We start from the raw sequence: 25,108 nt of genomic DNA on the forward strand, positions 1-25,108 counted from the left end.
AGTGTCTCGACTCGACAATCATCTCAATATTCAAAGGTTTTTTTTAGAAAAAATCCTATCTTCCTAGATATTCCTATCTTCGGCCGGGCCGCGTGAATGACATTCTATCACAAAAACTTTAAAGGTCAAGTTCCTGTTTAAAACCAGGATGAATCTATCAAGTACTTTCCTGGGACTCACAGTATCTAAAACCTTTCATCTAAATTTGTTCAGAGTGGTAAAAGCATGAAGAAGTAACGGATAAAAAAATATATTCTTTTTTCTTAAAATTTTCTTATTGTTCAATTAAAATAATAGATGTCGCTTTGCTAGTAAGACATTAATATTTTTATGCCCTATCACCCTCTTTCTTTTTATTTTGAAACAAATTTTGCGCGCTTTTTTGCGCGGGAAACAAAAAAGTTTTTTAGAAGTAAATACACAGCACAAAATCGTGGTCTGTGTCGTCACGTGTCGTGGTGGTGGAAGGTAGTATGATTACGTGGTTTACTATCTAGGGTAGTATTCCTGTAATTATACCGGTACTCACCTACTTATAAAATAATCTTTAAGCTTTGAAACGATTTATTTTTTTCATTTATTTATTAAACCTGCAGTTTTATTAAACCCGAAATAGGTACTCGAAGATATCAATGAAAAAGACTGCACGACTAAAATGCAAGTTTTACATAATTTCTGTCAGGTGGGGGTAGCTTACCTTTAACATACCCACCATCGAGTTCAATGGCGGTTGTTTTGACCACTCTCCCGCGAAATTTCACAACACCAAAACCGGTTCTGCGATCACCAAAGATTCCTTCACAACTTACGTGATACACTTCGTAGTGTCATTGAACTGTGCTGATATCCTACTTTAGATAACTCGCAATGTATTTTTGCAAATTAGAATTGTTGCGATGACGACAAGTGCGGTGACTGTCGAGGACCGTGGTCGAGGTTACTTGTATTTCGATAGCCTTTAAGACTATTGTTTTAAGGTTCAAAATAAAGCGTCATTTTGATGTCAATAGTCACTTGCAGGATGGATTGTTGAGAGTTTACTACAAGAGCCACAAGATCATAGTGCGTTCGTCAACGCAAAGGCTATGTGGTGTTGAAATCTATTTCGCTTTGGAATAATTCGTGCGTGAGATTTATAAATAAACAGAGTTAAATTCGCCAGTGAAAATGTTGGATTTCCTACGAAATCCAGTTTTGAAGCAGTATGCTGCTGTAATTGTTGGTAAATACGAAACACTTTTTTATTTCCTACTCACAGAATAGTAACAAAAGAGTTTGGTCATAGTTCATGATTGTCCGGTCATAGTTAACCTTCGGCAGGCAACACTTTTTTTGTATACGTAAAAGGCAACAGGGGTGACCAGTCACCCCACAAATTCAATTTGAAATAAAAAGCTTTGTGATGAAAAATCAAACTAATTAATGATAAGATCTATTACTTTGTTTCATTATAAAACTTTTAATGCTTTCATTTAACAGTTTATATATGTTTAATAATTATTTTTTTAACATTAAGCACAGTTAAAGCTAATATCTTTGCGATGTTGAGGGCATGAGGGTAGTTGACATTTTATACGAGATGTCTTAACTTTTTTGTCTAGTTTTCTTTGACACAGCACTCACCTTGCCTGTTTCTGTAACTTTGCTAAAGGTGCACCCTCAGGAGGTCCTTAGTTCATATTTAGAATGTCATGTGTAATTGCTCTATAATTCTCGTATCTCTCGCAGCAGTTACTATATTTCGTCGTGATGTTTGACTCCAAGGTGATGGAACCAAGAAGACCAAAAACATGTCCGTTCTTACATAGTAGCACGTTATGTTCGAATTGTGCTAGTAGAACGTCATCGTCGTAACAATTTTTCGCTATTGGAAATAAAGTCTTCCTCCTCCGACTGAACTTAGATATTGTTTTCAATTTTGGAAATCTTATTATCATTTGAGCAGCGTTTATCATAGAAATTGACATCAGCAAGTCTATAAATGTATTTTTCGATTTGAACATTCGAAAACAAAGCCATTTTTACTCCAAAACCAATTATTTACTTTAGCAACACGAAAAAATAAAGTATACGTAAAAGGCAACAGGGGTGATGAATCACCCCAGCAGTGTCAAAATATCAAAAACAGGAGCCTAACGCTATATGTTGACGAATGCGACTGATAGCTTTCTCTCCAATTAGAGAATAGACCAAACGACAGAAAGGCACAACATCAGCAACTAAACGTATCAAGACTTTTTTGAACTGGTGGGGTGACCAGTCACCCCTGTTGCCTTCCGAAGGTTAAACATAATCAGTTATGTAAAATGCTGAATTTATCATAACAAGGACAATTTTCTATTCAATTACGTTACTTTTGTAATTTTAAGTTTTTTAAAAATTACTTTACCTACTTAGTTACTACGATTAAAAAAATATAAACCCTCCTTCTGCCGCAGTCGGGTTAATCTAAAGTTGATTTTTATTATTTATAAGTTATTACAGTGTTAGCGAATATTTTAATGATAATTAGCGATTATTTTATTTACTTGACATTATGTCATAAATAATTTGTTCTATTCTTAACTACTCGTAAATTGATCGATTAATATTAATGTATTGCATTTGTACACTGGTACCTACAATACAATAAATATCGGTAGAACATAATTAGAACTAACTCAGTGAATACCTGTAAGTAATAACATGACATTTTTGTTCCGCAAATAAAAATAATTAACTTGATAATTTCGCCTTTTTGCTGTCTTATTTTTTTTATTTGTTTACTTATTTTTTTATCCACTTTTATGAATGAAAAGTTTAATAACAATAGACAATAATCAGTCAGAAAATGGAAATGATATTCTTAATTTATTTTTGCCTTAATTTTACGAATACGCGACGCGATAGATAGGTCAGTGGCTACTTGCTCAGTTATGGTGTTGGGTTCTTCTACCCGGATAATTTCGTAGTACATAGTTGGTAGCAGATTTAAATTCTCACAATATTTAATTGAAGAAATAAAATGATAAATATATATTCTTTTATAAACAACGAGGAAGCTCTTGGCCTGTATCACACCTGATGGGAAGTGATGATCAGGCCGAAGGTGGAAGCGAGCTTCACCCGGAATCCTCAACCATGGAGGAACTGGAAATAAAACATTCGTGTCACGGAGCGACCTAATATGAGCTAAAACCCTCCTTTCTGGCGCAGTCGGGTAAAAAGACGAATCGCAGCTATATACTATCATTTACTTTGTCTAGAGGAGAAGAAATTGAATTACCTACTTACCTACATGTAAAATATTAATCGTACTTTGATAACACCGTGTTGAAATATTGCCTTGAATTACATTAAAGAGATCTCTATCAGTGATAATGGCGTCTAATCACACTATAACCATTGATTGAAAATAATTCAGCTTAAGACCAGAGTTTAATGTTATGATGTGTTCTTTTGGAAAAGTTGTGCTATGGTCTCTCTAATCCAGGGGTTCCCAAAGTACGAGGCGCGCCCCCCAGGGAAGGCGCTAAAGGGTCATTCCATCGTTTCGGGTGTTACGTTCGTACACACATATTCAACAATTTCATGTATTTTGAAATAGTATTTTAATAATGTTAGTGCCTTAATCTGTCCGTTTTTAGTTGTTTCATCTAAATAATAAAGTTTGTACAGCTTAGAATGTAGAATAACGAAAATATGAGTCGAAAAGTGTGCGTTTCGGGCGTTACGAGATTTTGCCTCTATGTTCTGACTGTTGCTGCATTTACTCGAAATTTAGCGAATTTTCTTAAGGAATCATACCTAAAACTTACAGGACTTCTAAAGTATGAAATTTACAAACCATGTAACATACAATCACTGTTAAATAAAACGTTTTACTATTTTTTTATAAATTTTTTCTTTGTTTCGGGTGTTACAATGGTTTTGTTTCGGGTGTTACGAGTACGAAAATTCAACGCGTTTTATCGATTAAATCGGTGTTTTATTAGTCTCTAGGTACTACAAAATAAGGAGTACAACAAATAAACACAAATAGAGCGAATTCTGGTTTGAAATAACGAATCAGCTTTTTTTAAATAATATACAAAGTTCAAGTTTAATTTTTCCTCAGAATATAGCTTTTTCTATTGTTTTTGGCTTGAAATAGCATTACTTTAATTTCTAATTACGATATTTATTGGAAATGTCAAACATCGACACTTTTTAGCAATACCTTAATTTTAGTGTTAAGTCGACATTTCAAAAAAGTCTTAAATTGAGAAATATGACTCCTTTTCCGATGCCAGCGCTAGTGGGAGGTCAAAGGACCCTCACAGTAATACTTTTTCACTTCTCCAAGCAATATACACACATTATCGACATATAAATAAAAATGTAATACCCGAAACGTTTCGGGTGTTACAGTTTTTAATCAAGAAAGAAACATACTAAATTAGTATCATGCTCAGATATTAGTTAGTATTTGAAATCATTACTACCATGACCTTACTTTTACCAAATATTGTTACCCTAATCCATGTGTAAGGTACAATAATAAAACAAATACCTGTTTTTCTGTTTCGGGTGTTACATCGCCGAAGTAACAAGAAAACACACTTATAACTTGATGATTATCAATTTTTTTGGGACTATGACGCTATCTACCAATACTATGATAAATACCCTCGAATTATATAGTGGCAAAACGTTTCGCAGATTGATAGTTTTTTTTAAATCATATTACCAATAATTAGAGAGAAAATGATCATTCAGACAGTTGACTTAAGTATAGACTTTGAAGACTAATAACTTAAAAATTACTTTATTTATTACCCTCGCGAGGGTGAAAAACTAAATATGTTCTTTTCGCATTAAATCTGATGAATTTTGAAAGTAAACATTCCAAATTATAATGTGCAACAAAAAAAATCTGAAAGAAACAAGTAATTTTTAAGTTATTAGTCTTCAAAGTCTATACTTAAGTCAACTGTCTGAATGATCATTTTCTCGGCCTCGGTAACATTTGTCATGGAATGACCCTAAAACTTTTACAAGGGGGTGCGGGTCATCTGTCTAGTGAAGTGGTTCTTAACCGGTGGTCCGCGGACCACTGGTGGTCCCTGGAGGCATTCCAAGTGGTTGGTCCACGAAGACATCGTAATAAACAAGTGACGTGACGTGATGAGTCGAGTCAACACAACGCAAACGGCGCACATTGGACGAGAAATCGACCTCCCCTTTCACAGGATTTTGAAAAAAAAAGTGTTCTCTGACAAGACTGAAATTATTTGGTAAAATGGACCCTCGTGACCTAAAGGTTAAGAACCACTGATCTAGTGTACCTATTTAAAAACCTGCGACCGCTGAGAGAATACATTCCAGACTGCTAACTGCTCGATACGACCAATGGGGACGCGAATTTCTTTTAATGGTCGAAAGGGGGCGGCAAACGTGAAATGAGAGAGATCCAGCATTACATAGCTTATAACGTATGATTTGTTATTATTACATAAGTATTTGACACGTAATGACATTATTTTTGACTCAAATCAACTTGGTTTACATAATGTAATTTAAATTTTACGCTTAAATTGCGTCACTTGTGTAAAGTAATTAAATTCGTACGTCAAATTGTGTATGATGCAGACGCACTAGAAGAATTTGGTTATTTATTATTTTTAACTGTTTAGGGTTCTGAAGTCTGTAGCCTTACTGTACGAGTTGTTAAATATCCAATGTAATCTGTCTGTGGGTACAATTTTCATAAAATTATCTTCAGGTAATTTTTAATCTGCCTAATTCAATCCGCCCGGCCCCGGGTGCCAAGCCAAGCATCAGGGAGTGACACAAGTCGCGCAGATTACTTACTTAGTACTCACTGGCACATCTGCATGCCAAAGGGGGCGTCCATTAATTACGTGAGACAATTTGGGCTATTTTTCAACCCCCTCTCCCCCCTTGGTGAGATTTCATGAGATTTTGACACCCTCCCCCTCCCTCTTACCTCACGTGAGATTTTTCAAAATGCGTAATTGCAACGGAAATAAGTTAAAATATACAGGGTGTTTCTTGTAAGGTGTCAAGCCGAAGGCAGGTGATAGGTGAGGACTAGACCTATCGATTTCACCCCCATGTATGTTTTACGATTTTTCATAGTTTAGAAGTTATCGTTAATTTTGTGATTTTTTCAAATTGTATGACCTAGTAGGCTTTAAATTTTTTTCATCTTTTTTTGGGTCGACTTTTCTCAGATTTCTTTTTTTTGACAGATTCCCTATTAATTGCAGATTTTTGAAAAAAATAATCAACTTCCTATCTTTGATGCAAGATACAAAATTTTTGCTAGAAACATAAAAAATATGCTTTTAGCGGAACATTCTAAAATTTTCAACTTAAAAGTTTGAAAAAAAAAAGAACTTCCATAGGTCCAAAATAATTTTAAAAACTGCGCAGTTTTCTGAACTTTCATAATAACACAAAAAAACATGTACTTAATAGGCCATTATTTTCTGTAATCGCTCCACTAAAGTGGTAAGTCGGAGATTCCGTTACATGTTTTTGACTTTCTTAGGACTAAGTAATGTTTGCAATCCCTTAAGTTTACGTTATGTAGAACACATTTAGAGACAATAACTGAACAGAAAGTTTACTAAGGTACCTGCATGCCAAATTTCAAGCGTCTATCTTACATGGTTTAGATTTTTCATACAAAAGGATTTTCCGGCTAATTCCCGTGCCCGTGGGAATTACGGGTATTCCTTTCTTAATGCACCTCTACGGTACCTAAGCTACGTCCCTTCCAAATTTCAAGTGCTAAATTTGTAAACTATGAAGGGATATGTTTAATCATTATTATAACATTAATAGCAGGGTTACCATCTGAAATCGGCTATTACTGGCTATTAATGGCTAATAACTGCTTTTAATCCGTTATTAGCCAATTGCTATTAATCGGATTATTAGCACTTACCCATCTCTAGGTTTATTTGATGTTGAGTGTATATGAACACTGCTGTGCGTCCGTGGTCCGCAGAGCGGAGGAGATCTGGTGGGAGGGCGCGGAGGAGCAGCGCGGGCGCGCCTCGCAGCACGCCTCCTCGCGGCCCGTCGACGCCGCCGCCCTCGCCGGTATGCTTACTACAGATCTTACCAGAGTAAATACAAATGAGTAGGTCATCTTCATAGAAACGCACCGAGCGCGGTTTGTATGTGAGCGCGCCAATACGTATGCAGCGCGCACGCACACACTGACAAAATTTAGCGTGGATTAGCGGGGAGTTGCGCGTTACTTCCACGAAGACGCGCCCCACCATTCTTCCGCTAATGTTTGAGTGTTATTGGTACACGCTAAATTATCCATGACTGCACACGCACACTACAATAATGACGCTCGGATTGCTCGGATCAAACTTGTCGGCCGTTTGGTGTACTGGTTCAGCAGAACGGACTACTATGCCGAGAGGTCCCGGGTTCGATTCCCGGTCAAGCAGAAATTGAAATGATGAATTTAAATTTCTGTGACGGGTATGTATAATAAGTATGTATTTAAAAATTATATCCGTTAAGCTGGCACCCATAATACAAGCATATTAATTGCTCACTTTGGAGCTAGATAGCGCTGTGTGAAATTGTCCAAAGATATTTATTTATTCTTCCGCCAATGTTTCAGTGTTACACGCTAAATTATCCATGAGTGCACACGCACACTACAATAATGACGCTAGCGTAGAAGCGTAGCGTAGCTAAAATATTATAATAATGCCCCCATTTATTGATCTTTATTGTCCGTGGTGCATATCTTTTCATAAAGGTTACCAAACCTTTCATCTGTCATCTGCTTTGATTAATTTCGTTGCGGGTCCAATGACAGTTTAACTTTCCCCCGGGATAAACTTGACCTTCATTGATTGGGTTATTGGCGGTCAAGCTGTAGATCCTGGCTACACAGGAGTTGCAGTGGTGGGAACGAGAGGTGGGAATAGTCCCGTAATAATGACGCTAGGGTTGCTCGGATCAAACACACAGGAGGCGCTGGTTCCGATTTTTGACACGCTGGATTCTATACAGGGTGGAATTTTGTAATGCCACCTGAAGGGAAAGTACTCTAAATACTGTAGGTTGAAAATTTTACTCAAAGGAAACATTCCTTTCACATGATAAAAATTTTGTTATTGAGACGTTTATTTATATTTTTTGTCCGAATATTAACTAAAATTGTTGACCAGCTAATATCCATAATATGGCTTCATAATTGTTTATCAGTCATCCTATTAGCTTCTAGTATTTTTTATACATAGCATGTTATCTTTATTAAAAAATAAGGAAAGTATGATTTTTCCGGTACTTTGCTATCAATCCGTTTCCCGACATTTCTTTGTGTCGTGGCAAATGCACAGGCTTAAAAAAATAAGTATGCTGAATGAATAAAATGAACTACACTGAAACGTGTATAGTTCCAAAATACTGAACTGTCCTGTGCATGACATTGACAGTGGGGCGCCACCGTCAATACCGAATCGCTAGTTCCGATTTTTGCCATGTTGGAAACTATATAGTTGAACGATGGTAGCGCCCCGCTGTCATTGAGTTTGGCGGGACAGTTCAGCGTGGGACATCTATATGTACCCACCCGTGACATTGACAGGGGGGCGCCACCGTCAATAACGGATCGCTGGTTCCGATTTTTGCCACGTTGGAAAACACTGAAATGTCATTTGCAGGAGGGCGCTGCCATTTATTTATTTATTTAAAACTTATATGCACATATAACGGTGTACATAAGGCGGACTTAATGCCTTTCGGCATTTTCTGCCAGTCAACCTTAGGGCCAAACTGAGAATAAAGCCATCAACATCAATATTTCCGATCTTTACCATTTGGCGTTTCAAAATCGTTCAACTATAAAATTAATTCTTTAATTTTAATGCAACGCGTCATAAAATAATATAAAAAAATAATTTCTCGAAATATTTTGCTTGCAAACTTTCCCAAATGAGCTAAGTCCAAAGCCGCGAAACAAAATTAAAAATAGAGTGAACGAATGAGTGAGTCAAGAATGAACGACCCATTTTAATGGCGGCAACTCAGTAAAGTAGGCCACTCTGTTCTACCCTCTTCTCTTTGAATATTCGTAACGGAAAGATCTCGAGCAATCTATTGAAGTTGAATAATTTCTTTGTAGACGAATACGATATGAGCATCGAGAGGAACGTGTCTCCCGGTCAGACGTCGAACAACATGCAACGGTTGGACAAGTGAGTTGATTTTAAATATATTTTTATGTCGATATTGTATTTTGCGTGTTCGTTTTTTAATTTTTTGTGTGGAGTCAGTGTGCCAAAATTCCGAAAGTTTTTCTAAATTTTAATCTAAAAAGCGTCATACGCAAATCATTGACGGTACAACTAATGATTTTAATTTTTATTTCATTAATTGGTGCGTTCGTTTTTACATATTTCATGTAGATTTTATAGTCAGTGGTTAAATTTCGTAATATTTCCCTAAAATCTAATAATATTTTTAAGGAAATAACTGACGATGCAACTTTATAATGATGATTCGCAAGTAATGGTAGGGTTAATTCCATGTTTTGTAGATTAGTAGGTACATCCATTACTTTTTTATTTTCAAAAATATGCAGGCAGATTTTTCATTATAATAAACGGGGCTTCGCCCTACCGCCATATTAGTATTTTCGCTCATGCAACGACGCCATTTTTTTAGAAAGAAAGGTGAATATAAACGCGGCATTTTGCTATTTGCATACGATTGCGCCAGTTGCCCACAATAGTTAATAAATCGGGGTAAATGGTTATCTACATTTTATTTGGTCACATTCATCGATGGCAAAGGTAGTTTTTTGTTTCAATAGTAGTAAGGTTTTGTTGCAGTAATAGCGTAAGCCTCGTGACACGTAATCTCGCAAATAACTTAGAACCATTTATTTGTTCTTTGTGTCTGTGTTAAGTACATACAGTAGATAGCATATCAGACAGTACATTTTTATTGCAAACTAGCTGACCCGGCGAACTTCGTACCGCCTTAGCGTAGAGATTTTCTTAATATTTTTTTCCGTAAGAACCATCCTTGGACTTCCACAAACATTTAAAAAAAAGAATTATCGAAATCGGTTCAGCCGTTCACACGTGATGCCGTGACAACGCGAAACGGGTTTCATTTTTATATATATAGATTAGCACCTATTAGAACTTCATAAGATGCCACACTGTTTAGCTGTTCTGAGGTGGAATTGTGTAAAGCAATCATTATCATTAATTGACAGTTCATAACGTACGATTATTCTGTCAAACCCTTTGTTTATCGGATTTTATTAAATTCCACCTCTGATGAAAGGTATTTCGTTTATCAGGTTGTTCCAACGCACGGTGACGGGCGTGTTCAACTCGATCAAGACGGCAGTCGGTGCCGAGGGTGCGGAAGGAGCGGAGGGCGCGCGCCACGACTGGGCCTACGTCACCACCTCCATCGAGCTCAGCGTGAGTACTACACTCGTTCTTTACCAAGTGACCTTCACTTTTGGTGACCTTGACCTTTGGTTAATTTGACCTTGACCTTTGGTTACTTTGACCTTGACCTTTGGTTACTTTGATCTTGACCTTTGTTTACTTTGACCTTTGGTTATTTTGACCTTGACCTTTGGTTACTTTGACGAAGTGAAGTGACCAAAGGTCAAGCCTTTGGTGACTGGCCTTCAATGTCCTTATCCATTGGTGGCTTTGACCTTCAGTGACCTTGACCTTTGATGACCTTGATCTTTGGTTACTGACATTTGGTGACCCCGGTTGTACCTCTAAATTATTACACCACTATCCAACTCTGCCATAAAAAAAGGAAATAGACCTAGTCCTTGATGTGCATGATTAAAGTCCAGGTAGTTTTATGACGACCGACTTTTAAAAACTTTGAGGTTTCTACTATTTTGACCTTACATGTCATGATTTTTTATGGCATAATATCAGCTTGAAGCAGAGAACAGACAGAAGTAGATCAACATTTTTGACCTTTCAACTTTACGTTTTTGCTTTTTTGTTTTCGAAAGGGAAAATTTTAACCCAAATTCGTGATCTTCTTTGTCTAGACTCAATCTAGACAAAAACTTCTACGCGTGTCTGTGACCGAAATGAAAAGCATCTATTGAAAGCTTTATTTAATTTTCGACTAGCTGACCCGGCGAACTCTGTTCCGCCTTAAAGGCAATAAATAAGCAAATCTTTCCTTATTTGCTCACCGTTTAGACCTACCCTGGAGTACGACAAACATTTTAACACCAAAATCAGCTCAATCGGCCCAGCCGTTCTCGAGTTTTAATCAGACTAACGAACATCAATTCATTTTTATTTATATAGATTTACTAGCTTTCCGCCCGCGGCTTCGCCCGCGTGGAATTTTGTCTGTCACAGAAAAACTTTATCGCGCGCGTCCCTGTTTCAAAAACCGGGATAAAAACTATCCTATGTTCTTTCCCGGGACTCAAACTATCTCTATGCCAAATTTCATCAAAATCGGTTGCGAGGTTTAAGCGGGAAAGCGTAACAGACAGACAGACAGACAGACAGACAGAGTTACTTTCGCATTTATAATATTAGTTGGGATTTTGCAATAAGGTGGGCGGCGCGGTTGCACGTCTGGTGGGCTCGCGGCGCGCTTTCACGCACGTGGACGCGGCGCTGGACTCGCTGCACCACCTGGCGCCGCCTCCCAAGCAGGCGGAGCTCGTGCCCGAGGACTTCGGTGAGTGCTTACGATCACACACTTGAAAGAATACTTATGGGGTGTCCATTAATTACGTAAGAAAATTGTGACAATTTTTCAACCCCCTTGGTGAGATTTGGTGAGATTCGTTAATGTTTAGCATTCATACAGCAGCGGCACTGACAGTGGCTTGAAGCACAGCTGCTAGAGATGCCAACGGCAAGTGCAGCTTTAAATTAAGAATAAAGTAGATTTATCTTTAATCTTTATACGGTGTATCCGTGCATGTAGTGATCAGAGTTTAAGGGCGTGATCTATGGACAATTTTATCTAAACATACTTTGACGACCTGGTTTAATATTCATATTCATTTATTTACTTCGCAATGATACATGTTCGTAATATTTTCTTGTGTTGTAAAATAGTTATTTTAAAACATGACTTTTCACTTCTATTTTAGTCGAAAAAGAAGTGAAAAGTCATGTTTTTTTCTTCTTAAATCCATTATTACTCCCTTAAAATGTTTGAAACTTGAGTCTGTTTTCTACTTCTACCAATAGATAATTTTAAAGGCTATCGCATGATATCAAATATTTACTTATTAGTGTTAAGGTGCCCACGCTATCACTTGTTTTTAAAGGAAGAGGTGAATACTAAAAATTAAAAAACCGACTCCAAAAAACATACCTACACTAAAAAGTAGAAAAATAATTATTAATTAATCATCTTATTTATTAGGACGAATTAATATTTATGTATACCATGATTGATACTTTTGGAGTCGGTGCCAAGATTATGAAACGTGTGAAGTTTGCCTGCACCGACTCCAAAAGTATCAATCATGGTATACATAAATATTAATTCGTCCTAATAAATAAGATGATTAATTAATAATTATTTTTCTACTTTTTAGTGTAGGTATGTTTTTTGGAGTCGGTTTTCCTATTAAGTACATGTTTTTTTGTGTTATTATGAAAGTTCAGAAAACTGCGCAGTTTTTAAAATTATTTTGGACCTATGGAATTTCTTTTTTTTTTTTTTGACTTTTAAGTTGAAAATTTTAGAATGTTCCGCTAATAGCATATTTTTTATGTTTCTAGCAAAAATTTTGTATCTTGCATCAAAGATAGGAAGTTGATAATTTTTTTCAAAAATCTGCAATTAATAGGGAATCTGTCAAAAAAAAGAAATCTGAGAAAAGTCGACCCAAAAAAAAGATAAAAAAAATTAAAGCCTACTGGGTCATACAATTTGAAAAAATCACAAAATTAACGATAACTTCTAAACTATGAAAAATCGTAGAACATACATGGGGGTGAAATCAATAGGTCTAGTCCTCACCTATCACCTGCCTTCGGCTTGACACCTTACAAGAAACACCCTGTATAACTCAGCGTCTAGACGGGTTATAATATATTATTATGATCGCCCCGGGTGCCTACCCATGCTACGCCGCCACTGATTTTATTATACAAAACCTTTGTCTATTCACGTCTGAAAAACAGATTAACGATAGTACACGGAACTCTTTAAATTAGTTGAAAAATATTAATATTAAAAAATGTTCAACTAAGTAGGGTGACATTCAATTTCATACGGTATTTCGATACAGCGCGGCAGCAGCGTCTAGACGGGTTATATCATAGTAATTATTATTCTAGGAATGTAACTACCAAGCACTTACTAAAGTGCCTACTTTTGATTTATTTTGAAAGAAATAAAAATATTTATTTGGTACTAAATGATGCACTGATAAATGATTTTGTTTGTTGTTTTCATAAAATCTTATCTAGCATTATTTAGAGAACAAAAGTGCTAGACAAATGTAACATAGGATTTAAAATGCCATCAAATGTCATACACATTTTTTAAATAAATAAATTACTTATTCATTCTCTTTTTTCAGCATTCGGTTAGGTGGCAGGTACTTAGTTCAAAACTAAATAAAAATACATTCGGAAAATTCAACGCTTACTTTCAATTTTAAAGTAGGTTAGTCTACTATCAAAATAATTACTTAACTAAAAGTTGCCAAAGCAAAACTTTAAAAAATATTCTTAGTATAAAATGGGTCACATCTTAAAAAAATTAGGCAAAGTTACTTTAACTGTAACTATAATCCTAACTGGCGTTTTTTTTAATTTTGACAGACTTTTGACGGTTGTAAATATTAAAGTCAGATGGCACAAACCAGCATAATGTCTCCATATCTAGACTTCTTTCACATTTTGTCGTTAAGTGTGTAACAAATTAACTACTAATTAATCAATTAATACATATGATATTCAATTAATTGAAGTGCAATGTCACGTGTATGTAGTTACATATTGTTATGCATTATTCGCACATACTATCTCAGAGCCACTTATTTTTAAGCACTTGTTAGGGTTGTCACTTTGTCAGAGGGTATCACTGTCAAGTGAAGAAAGAAAGTAAATTGGCAAGAATGGTAGACTACAATAAATATTTAATACGAGTGACCTGAGAAAAACAATTTTGTTCTTCGTTTATCGCTATAAACAAAATGAGGGCTATCGTTTTAGTGCTCACCAGTTAGCACCACTGTAGAGTAAGGTCCTTCACTTGCTAGTAGCGAAGACAGTGGCACTAACTGGTAAACGATAAGTGGTAGGAGGACTATCGCATTTGCACTCATCAAGATGGCGCCACTGTAGAGTAAGGTCCTGTCAATCACCAGGGCCGCAGGGGTGCCAACTGTTAAGTTTAAAAACGATAGCCCTCATTAAATTGCTCATACGGCCTCTACCGTATGCAGTTTGTTGAATGCCTTTTGTATTGCTTAAAAAACATAATCCTTCTTAAAGTAAAATAACTTCTTTTTAATTTGGAAGTTTTTTTTAACCCAGCGTTGTCGGTGTCGGGACTGGCCGCATCAAGATCCGAAGAACGCGGGTTCATCACTTAAAACAAGCATAAAACTATTTAGCTGACCACGAGGGGTAAACGGGACTATTAGTACCTAAATAATTTGTGTTTTCTATTTCCTAACATCCTCGCATCGTTCGCACTGCCATCCTTGAATGTTGGTCAAGCACATAAAGTGACACCTCTATTCTAAGAGACAATAATTTGTCTGTCAGCAGTCGATAACTTATAAATTATAACGTGTCATTGTTTACTTCATCTTCTATTATAATCAATATACATTATGTATTCAATAGGTACTTATTGTATTTCGATTGTTACGGACACCCACGACTTCAAATTCAAATAATTTTATTGCGCAATCATTTAAAAACTTTTTTTTTGTTAAGTAATCTGTAGTTTTTGTATAAAAGAAAAAAGCGAACATCTATTAATCGATCAATAAATATGAATTGAATACTTTTAATATTAAATTCATCGTCAATATTTTAGCCATAGGACGGCCATTGCTGCTAAAGGTAGTTAGGAAGGCGCTGGTTGGTACATAATTGTCCTAAAAGTAATAAAAATACTATTTACCTATTTTTTTAAAAGATTATTAGTAATTTGATTTGCATAAACTACAAAATAGTCCTCCAGTTACCCCCTCGTGGTAAGCTAAATATTATGCTTGTGTTACGAGTGTGGCTCACCCACCACCATAGTCGAGCGGCGCCGCTGGGATTCGAACCTGCGTTCCTCGGATCTCGAGCCGGCCAATCCGACCCTTTCACCGTTCGACTATCGTGGCTTTAACGTAGTTATTTTTTTACTTTTAAAAGTCCACTTTTTACCAATCATTTTTGATATTATGCGTGAGTAACCCTAATAATCTTAAAGGTGCCAGCAACTCAACGTGCGACTACTAGCCTAAAAAATACAACTTTTTATACGACCGATTGTTCTTTTGATTATGTTCAATTCAAAATGACTTCATACATAATTGAATGCTTGTTTCACCTTTATTCGTGCAATCGGAAGTTACGTGCCTCGAGCGAGCATCACAGCGCATAGCCTTGACACCTATCTGTTCTGTGACGTAATAGGTACGTGGAATTGATGCAGATGTACAAAAACGATTCGCGTTGTGCACAGATTTATAGTTTTTTATAGTAAAAACTAAAAACACGCTTTTAATTACTGCACTAAAAGGCCAATAAAGTGCTCAAAAAGACAAATCCAATGAACTCAAACTCGAGGCGATTTCGCAGTTTCGTTTAGGAGTTCCTATGGCCACATTCCAGTCCCATAATCTGACCAGCTCGATGGTAGGTATAGGTACCATATTATTGTACTAGCTTTCCGCCCGCGGCTTCGCCCGCGTGGAATTTTGTCTGTCACAGAAAACTTTATCGCGCGCGTCCCTGTTTCAAAAACCGGGATAAAAACTATCCTATGTTCTTTCCCGGGACTCAAACTATATCTATGCCAAATTTCATCAAAATCGGTTGCGAGGTTTAAGCGGGAAAGCGTAACAGACAGACAGACAGACAGACAGACAGACAGACAGACAGAGTTACTTTCGCATTTATAATATTAATATAGTTGGGAAGTTGGGATTGTCATCTAATCTAAGTAATAATTGCCAAGTTTCATGATGATACAAGAATTAGAAGTGCGTGTAATTCAGATTCTTAGATTCCATTGCACTTTGTTACATACCTACACGACGACCTAATAAAAACGTGTTAATTAGGTAGGATCCAAAGATCAGGGGAGAACTAAGAGCAAGTGTATTGTCGATGATACTGAATAAACATTTTTTCTTTCTTTCTTTCTTTCAATTACTTAGAGGAAAAATATGCGAACATCACAGACAAAACAGAACAAAACATTGTTCTCGGCTTAGCTTTGCCTTAAAAAAAAAACAAAATAAATAATCCCAAATTCCCAATCCTCAACCCGTACAGCTTGGGGAGTGTAGGGTAGGCCAAATAAATGATCCATGCTTTTAGTAAATTGGAGGGTCGTGTCGAAACTAAATAACCTGAATCTGATGATGTTAATAAATAACTAATTAATATAGTTAGTATCTATATATATAAAAGAAAGTCGTGTTAGTTACTCCACTTATAACTCAAGAACGGCTGAACCGATTTAGCTGAAAATTGTCAGAGAGGTAGTTTAGAGCCAGGAGAAGGATATAGGATACTTTTTATCCCGTTCGAAATTAAAAAAAGTCTGCTTATTTATTGCCATTAAGGCGGAACAAAGTTCGCCGGGTCAGCTAGTATTATTATAATAAACACTGGATAGTTACATAACATGTTACAATAGATGAGTATCAAATAGTTTCAGGATTCCGCATCCAAAGAGTGCCAATAAATCCTTTTCACCGAACTGTGAAATTTCTAAAAACCGTATAAAATATGCCTATTCGTACTTAGCGTTAGATAATGACCGTAATAATTTTGAATAACATTTTTATAAATAAAATTACGTAATGTCTGTATTTTGTGTTTTAACTATCCGTAGCAGAAACGAATCGTTTTAATGCACATGAATAGGCTCGTGCCAAAATAAACACTTAGGTAGGTAAGTATTTAAATCACTATACTTAAAATATCACAATACATATTAAGTATGCATAATTGTTTACAAAGCAACTTATTATTTTTGTGGAAGAATTCAAAAGAATCAACTACTTATTTCCATAACCGAGGTTCTCCGATCTCTAAGCAAAATAATCAAAATCGGTTCAATACTCAATAGTTTATTTTGCTTAACCACATTAGCATTCACATTTTAGGTCTTACAATTTAGGCAGTTATACAATGTGGACCCAGTTAGAGCACAGCAACTTTAGGAAGGAGACAGAACGACGATCTTAATAGTTTCAAAAGAAATGTACACATTGAGTTTGGTGGAAATGTCATTATTAAACAATTCGATAATTATAAAATAAAGATAGAATTAATGAATTATTAAAATGGAAAAATATTGTTAAAATGTCATGCTAATTATTGTCAAGTGTTGAAATGTCAGGTTAAATATCAAGTGGTAAGCAGTTAGGTCCTACTAATTTATTATTCAGGTCAACATTAATAAAATAATAATAACCTAAAAATCCTTAAATGTCAAGAAATTTTCAAAATAAATATAAATAAATATGTGTATAAATTAAATAATGTCAAAATGTAAAATCATGTCAAAAATGTAAAATCATGTCAAAATGTTAAATCATGTCAAAAACTTATCGTCTAAAAATTCTTTCAAATTATAATAAGTTTTCTGATTAAGTATATTCCTTAATGTATTTTCAAATGTCTTGCTATTTGTTTCAGCTTTTAGGTGTTCAGGTAGGTGATTGTATATTTTTATTGACATAATAAGTGGCCATTTAGTGTGTAGTGTTAACTTGGATTGTGGTAATGCTAGGTTGTTCTTGTATCGTGTAGGGTAACGACGGTGTTTCAGACTGCTCGATACGACCAATATTAATAATCTTGACTGGAGGAGGGGGGGCGCGTTTCAAATAAGTTTGGGAAGCAATGGTTTAAACGGTGAGAAAATAATTATAGAAGAAATATTGATGCAGATGATGAATTACATAGTTCACCGGGTCAATGTATTCTATCCATACTACTAGCCTAAAGTCATTTATGGCAATAAGTAGCGCAAGCGCATCTGTAGTTACAACAGATGGCGGGAAGTCGCCAATTTTACAATCGCCGTCCACCATTGTGTTCAATTTTGCTCTACTATTTAAGACATGTTAAATTATTGACTCAGTGTGGGATCTTTTTAAATGAATTTGAATGAAATCATTGTGTATGTGCTCTATAGTTAACATAAAAACCTTTTTTCAATAGTTACTTAACTGTAGGTAACTAGGAACTGCCATCACAATGCTTAATTTCCTTCCTAGTGTAATTAGACCCAGTTCTTTGATCGTTAGTTAAAATTTCTTCTTCTTCTTCTTCAGTTCTTTGATCGTTAGTTAGTTAGTTAAAATAACCAATACCTAGTCAGATTTCGTTAGCAATGGTTTACTTACTTAAGAAAATATCAACTAATAACAGAAATTTGCACGAGTCCCCATAAGTACAAACTTCCATGTACCATTTATTTTTCACCCCAACAAGAGACGACTTTAATAGATTTTCTCTTAAAAATATCAATTAATAACGGATCGGTCCTAGGGTTCTCAGTTTGATTTAAAATTGGCACGAGTCGCCATACAAACTTCCACATCATTTTCAAACCAATAAGATACTCTCTCGAATTCCAACTTTTACAACCCTACTTATTATGACTTTTCTCAAATTCCAGTAAACCTGAGCATCCTCTGCACCGGCATGGGGCTGGCATGGCCTTCTCCAGTGCTGGTGATGCTGATGAATGAGACGGAGACAGTTCTGTCGCGACCCATCACCGAGGAGGAGGGCTCGTGGATTGTGTCCATTGGGTTTCTTGTAGGAATTTTCGGTGAGTAGACCAATACGGGACTATTCTCACCTCTCGTTCCCACCTCTGCAACTTCTGTGTAGCCAGGTTCTACAGTTTGACCACCAATAAGGAGTACATAAATCAGAATCAGTATCGTTCGTTTCAGCCAAATTAAATGACGTCCACTGCTGGACAAATAGACCTTCCCCAAGGATTTCCATCAACTGGCCCTGCGCTGCCCTCAGCCAGCTACTTCCCGCAGAAACAGTATTTTATCCAACTATCACTCGAGGTTTGTCCAAAAAGTATCATAACACCACTGTCAGTTCTTCAGCAAACCAAATTCCTTTTCCAGGCATCGCCATCCCTGTCTTTCTCGTGGACCGCATCGGCAGAAAGCGCTGCATTCTCCTCGCTGCGGCTCCAAAGCTAGCAGTGGGTCTGCTGCTGACGCTGGCCAGCGACGTATGGATGTTGCTGCTGGGACGATCGATCTGTGGAGTTTGCGACCTGCTGGTGTTCAGTGTTGTGCCAATGTACGCTGCTGAGATTGCCAGTGTGAGTATTATTAAACACAAAACGTCATCGTTTCAGCCTATGGCAGCCCACAGTAAGATATGTAAGCCAAGAAATGCCAGAAAGCGTCTTTTCATCTAGCGACTGCCAGATAACTTCTTTAACGCCATCACGATGAAATATTCTTGACTAAAAGCCAGATGACGGACGGATTTAGATTGGGATTGATTATAGCAATCCAGCGTAAGTCGTCGGTCCATAGAACACGAAGGCATCCTAACTACGTTTGCCATCTATCCGAGACATCATTTAATTTTACTTTCGCTTTCGATACTCCGTCAGATTATATGGCTGAGAGCTGACACATTACCTATGGGCTCCTTCTGTCTGACCAGCGTGGGAAGTGTAGGCCAAATTCTCCATTTGCCTCTGGTAAATTAGAGGCAAGTATTCCTGCAGTGGAGACTAAGCAAAGCTCTATCGTTTTTTTAAGCGCCATGGTCGCTCTACAAGCTTCAAAATAACAGTGATGTCACAGTACCAATTTTTCGTAATGTCACCCAGTTGAACAAAGTCTCTCTTTCTTCGAGCTTTTTTTTTCATAACGTTGCTCAATAGTATTCGTCATTTTCAGACCAAAGTCCGCGGCTCCCTGGGCACCATCCTGCAGATCATGTCTTCGCTCGGCATCGTCATCATGCTGTCCATAGGTCCCTACACCTCGTACGTCACTCTCAACACCATCTACACCTGCTTCACCGTGATCACCTTCGCCCCACTGCTGTTTCTGCCTGAGAGTCCTTACTACTTGTATTCGAAAGGTACAAATATATATTTTTGCTCTCATACTTTTTTTTACTAAATTGTGGAAAATCAATTTGTGGCTTAGTTCGTGAGAGATTATTTAGATATTTTATGATCAGTACTAATTTGTTTGAACTACGAAGATAACTTTCATAACAAATATTGCGTTTGAATCTTTATGCAGTCAAAGTATTAGGTATTGACCTAGGTAATTCATTAGCAATAATGTGAATAATTAATAGTGGAAGGTACCCAACGTGACTGTTACGTGTCCAAGTACTCATCGTAAGATCTATTACATACTTGTTTGTACTCATTAGTCACCTTATCTGCCCATTGAGAGTAATGGCTGAGCCAAAGTCACCTTAATGGTTTTTATCAGTACTTTACTGTTTTAGGAAGAAACGAGGAGGCCATCGAACTGCTGACCCATCTCCGGGGCTCGGAAGCTTTGGCCAAAGAGGAAATGAAGGAATACGCCCTCAGCCAGACTGATGAGAAAGTCAGCAAGAAAGACCTCTTCAAGAATCGAACATTTCTTAAGGCTCTTGGGATATCCACAGTCTTGGGGATGGGATCTCAACTGATTGGATTCAACGCAGTAACATTCTATCTTCAGACAGTTCTGAAGTCCACACAAACCAGTGTGGCTGAGGAGACAGCGTCAGTTGTGATAGGCTGTATACAGCTGTCTGCGAGTTTTGTGACCACGCTTATAACTGACAGGTTTGGCAGGAAACCGATCCTGTCAATCACGCTGGTTGGGATGACCTTTGGAATGGTAAGCACTTTTGAAGCTCATATTCATTATTTCAGCCACAGGACATCCACTGCTGAACATAGGCCTCCCCAATGATTTTCACATTGGAAGCGGCCTGCAAACCTTTAAGCTCATGTCTCTTATACAGTGTGTCCGGGCTTNCCTCCTTTTTTGAGTCGGTTAAAAAAAATAAATCCTTGTCATTTTGCGAGAAATGGGTCAAGAAGCCCCAGATTTGAAGAATTTCCATCTATAAAAAAATTGTCCATAGCTGGACGCCCTTAAAGTTTTAGCACTACGCCATGTCCGAACACATTGTATAAATAGCTGTTTTAGTTCAATAGTATAGATGACAAAATTGTAATTATTTGTCCATCAGACAGATAATAAGAAAATATTGGATACATTTTTTTTCATAATCTCAATATACTACTGTAATAAATTGTGTAAAGCAATCGTAATCATTTGACAGTTCATAACGTACGATTATTCTGTCAAACGCTTTGTACAACTGACTTTATCGTACGTTATGAACTGTCAAATGATTACCATTGCTTTACACAATTCCATCTCAGACTTGTTATTATTTGTCTGACGGAGTAAACAGAATTTCTATTTCATTGCCGAGTCATCGTCCCAATGAGGACTATCGTTTTTATACTTAACAGTTGGCACCCCTGGCGATTGACAGGACCTTACTCTACAGTGGCGCCATCTTGATGAGTGCAAATGCGATAGTCCTCCTACCACTGGTATGGCCACGCGCTCACCAGCTGGCGCCACTGTCTTCGCTACTAGCAAGTGACAGGACCTTACTCTACAGTGGCGCCAACTGGTGAGCGCTAAAACGATAGCCCTCATTGAGCTCTACTACCTTATTGTAAATGTTCCTAACTACTATCTATGTTGAGACCCGAAACTACATTAAAGGCATTACGGAGTTTCCCTGCTGATTGTTAGTAAGTACTGTACTGTATAATGTAATGTAATAACGTATAACATAATATGTCGCAGAGGAGTGGTGCGCGCAGCTGGGCCGCGGCTGGGCGGGCGCGAGCGAGCTGGCGGCGGCGGCGGGACTGCTGCGGGCGCACGTCGCGCACCGCCTCGCCGCGCTACTGCTGGCTGGTGAGCCGATGTCTTATTTTTTATTTTTTATTTATTTAATTTAATTACAAGGTTAGGCTTATAATCTAACATTTCTTATATCACTAAACATAAAAATGTTTGTTGTGACATTGCACATTCATCGCAATAACTTATAAGTATACAAATTTATATTATAGGAAGGCGGTAGGTATCAATAAATTTGCCAGCTGGAGGTGAGTCGCACGACGCGATACTACGTCGACTCGGGTCGAGCGTTCCGCTAGTTATTTTTTGCAACGTACCTACAGGGTGTCTTCATGTTTATGTAATACAAGTTATACTTGTTCCAAAGAAATATTATATATTTTTTTTATTTTATTTTAGTTAGTAAACTAGTATGACTCTGTGTAAGATGTGTAATTAAGTGCATAGTTTGGTCAGAGGAAAGTTTTGTTATAGTTTTAGTAATTTATATTAAGGTAGTTAAGGGTAAGTTTTATCATTTGATTGATTTATAGATTAGGTAGATTAATGAGTATTTAGATTAATGAGTATTTAGCAACACGACGGTATGTTGATTATAAATTATTATTATAAAAGAACTTCCTAAGTATAATTTTTATATTTTTAGTGTTTATTTTTTCTTTTATTTCAGTTGGCAGTAGATTAACCAGTCTCGGAACGATGTACTGAGTGGTTCTTGCACCGTAGGTATTTTTAGCAGATATAGTTGAGACCTTTTTATCTTTTACTTTTCTGGTTAGTTTATTATGTTTTATTGGCACGCGTAGTTCTTCTCGATNTAATAATACAATGCAAATAAAACATACCTTAACGACCTGGTTTTTCTTGTGTTGAAAAATAACTGAAAAAGAAATGAAAAAAGTCATGTTTTTTTCTAATTAAATCCATTCTTACTCCCTTAAAATGTATGAAACTTGTATCTGTTTTCTACTTTTGCTAATAGATAATTTTATTGGCTATCGCATGATATAAAATATTTGCTTATTAATGTTAAGCTACCCACGCTTTCACATGTTGTTGAAGGAAGAGGTGAAAACTAAAAATTAAAAACTTAAATCCTTGTAATTTTGCGATAAATGGGTCAAGCCCCAAATTTAAAGTATTTTTATCGATAAAATTGTCCCTAGATTTGGCCCATAAAGTTTGATCACTACATGCCCGGACACACTGTATATACAGGCATCACTGCAGTTTAGTGCTGGAGTCCAAGGAAGAAGAGAGAGTAGAATCACCTTAAAGAATTATCTTAAAGTACAATCACCCTCTTTTTGCATCCACCCGATAGCACATTTGTAAAGATCGTCGGTCTAACGAGTCAATTGGCGTCTTAAATTTACGTTTACCGTGTTGTGGTTTCTATTCGAGAACTTGTTTACCTTTTTGAATCTTCCGTCGGTACTATGACAGTACCATCATACATTTACTGTTCTTGTCTCGATTAATACTTTCGTTATGAATTGTGTTTAGTTCTGTGACTAACATCAGCTTACTAATATTTTGATTTGTTTTCAGGTGGGTCTTGGAGCATTCTTCAAACTACAGGAGAACGGCTATCCGATTTCAGGATTCTTGAATTACTTGCCTCTCATTTCCCTCATCCTGGTAGTTTTCTGCTACAGTGCAGGTTTGTGAACATTTTCTAATCTTAAAATATGGTTTAGCTCATAATTTAAAAGAAAGCCCGTGGGTTCCATTACATTCCCTACTAATGGAACGTTATAAGCATTCCGAAGGTATCTAAAACCCGGAATCCTTAACCACAAAGGAACTGGCTATCTCTAAAGCCTTGTATCTACTTTTGAGCATGCTCAGGTGAATGACCAGCTCATGTAGCCAAGCCGCTCAAGTGGAGACGGCTCAGTTAAGCCTGGACCTGAGTGCTCAGGCGTCTCCACTTTAATTAAGGTACCTACTCTGTGGACTCCACTAGAGCATGCTTAGGCGAATAAGTAGCTCATTTAAGTGGCTACAAGGCGTAACCTCTCGAACAGTAAACATAACCACCTTATAAAGCACCTTTAGGTATCTTTTAGTGATTAATCTTTTTGTTTTCGCAGGTATCGGTTCCCTAATTTGGGCGCTAACAGCCGAACTCTTCGACGGGCCAGCACGAGCTTACGGTCTCTGCATATCCTCAATCATGTCCATCGTGTTCGTATTCTTAACCACCAAATACTTCGCAATGGTCTCCACGGCCCTTGGACCACCCACCACGTATTGGCTCTTTAGCGTAAACTGCGTAATATTCTGCATTTTTATACTCTTCTGTGTCCCTGAGACTAAAGGCAAGACTTTTTCTGAGATTCAAGAAGAATTGGGCGCCAAAAAGAAGAAAAGTAAAGAGGGAGCGGAAAAAAATGGTACCAGTATTAATGCTAATGTATAGAAAGATAGTATTTTGTATGAAATGTGATATTGCTAAGTACTAAGTTGTTTTGTATAAATGATAATTAATATTATGATTAAGATAAGTGACTATTATAATAATTATTTCTATGATAATTATTAATGAATTATAATAAAAGTCTGATTATTATACGGTGTTTTTTGGCTGTTTAATGTGTTACTAAATTGAGACGAGATAATAAATTTTCTGAGAATACATTGGAGAACTTCAGTAGAAGACGTTTCAAAAGCAACACTGACAAATCAAAAGTGGCATGGTACTCATACATCACAGGATAACGTGCCACCCTGAGCAGATTAGGTAACTCTTCTACATGTATTTCCTGAAGCAGATGGAATCTCTATTACAAATCATAGCAACCGGTTGCTAATATTGTACAATAACAACCTGACTGCCACGCTAAAAAATTTATTTATTTATTTATTTATTTAATTTAATTACAAGGTTAGGCTTATAATCTAACATTTCTTATATCACTAAACATAAAAATGTTTGTTGTGACATTGCACATTCATCGC

General features: G+C 36.7%; 1 protein-coding gene across 1 annotated transcript; it reads left to right on the forward strand.

Moving 5' to 3' along the window:
* Positions 1-1,026: 1,026 nt before the first annotated feature.
* Positions 1,027-24,714, forward strand: LOC114356493 (facilitated trehalose transporter Tret1-like). Its single transcript, XM_028309703.1, has 7 exons — positions 1,027-1,222; positions 18,874-19,029; positions 19,346-19,548; positions 20,141-20,327; positions 20,709-21,091; positions 23,696-23,807; positions 24,241-24,714. Exons 1-7 carry the CDS (start codon positions 1,168-1,170, stop codon positions 24,567-24,569), a joined length of 1,425 nt encoding a protein of 474 aa, XP_028165504.1. The 5' UTR covers positions 1,027-1,167; the 3' UTR covers positions 24,570-24,714.
* Positions 24,715-25,108: the final 394 nt, after the last annotated feature.

This window comes from Ostrinia furnacalis, unplaced genomic scaffold (assembly GCF_004193835.3).
Source record: "Ostrinia furnacalis isolate ACB-3 unplaced genomic scaffold, ASM419383v2 OfSCF2810, whole genome shotgun sequence".
NCBI classification, from domain to species: Eukaryota; Metazoa; Arthropoda; class Insecta; order Lepidoptera; family Crambidae; genus Ostrinia; species Ostrinia furnacalis.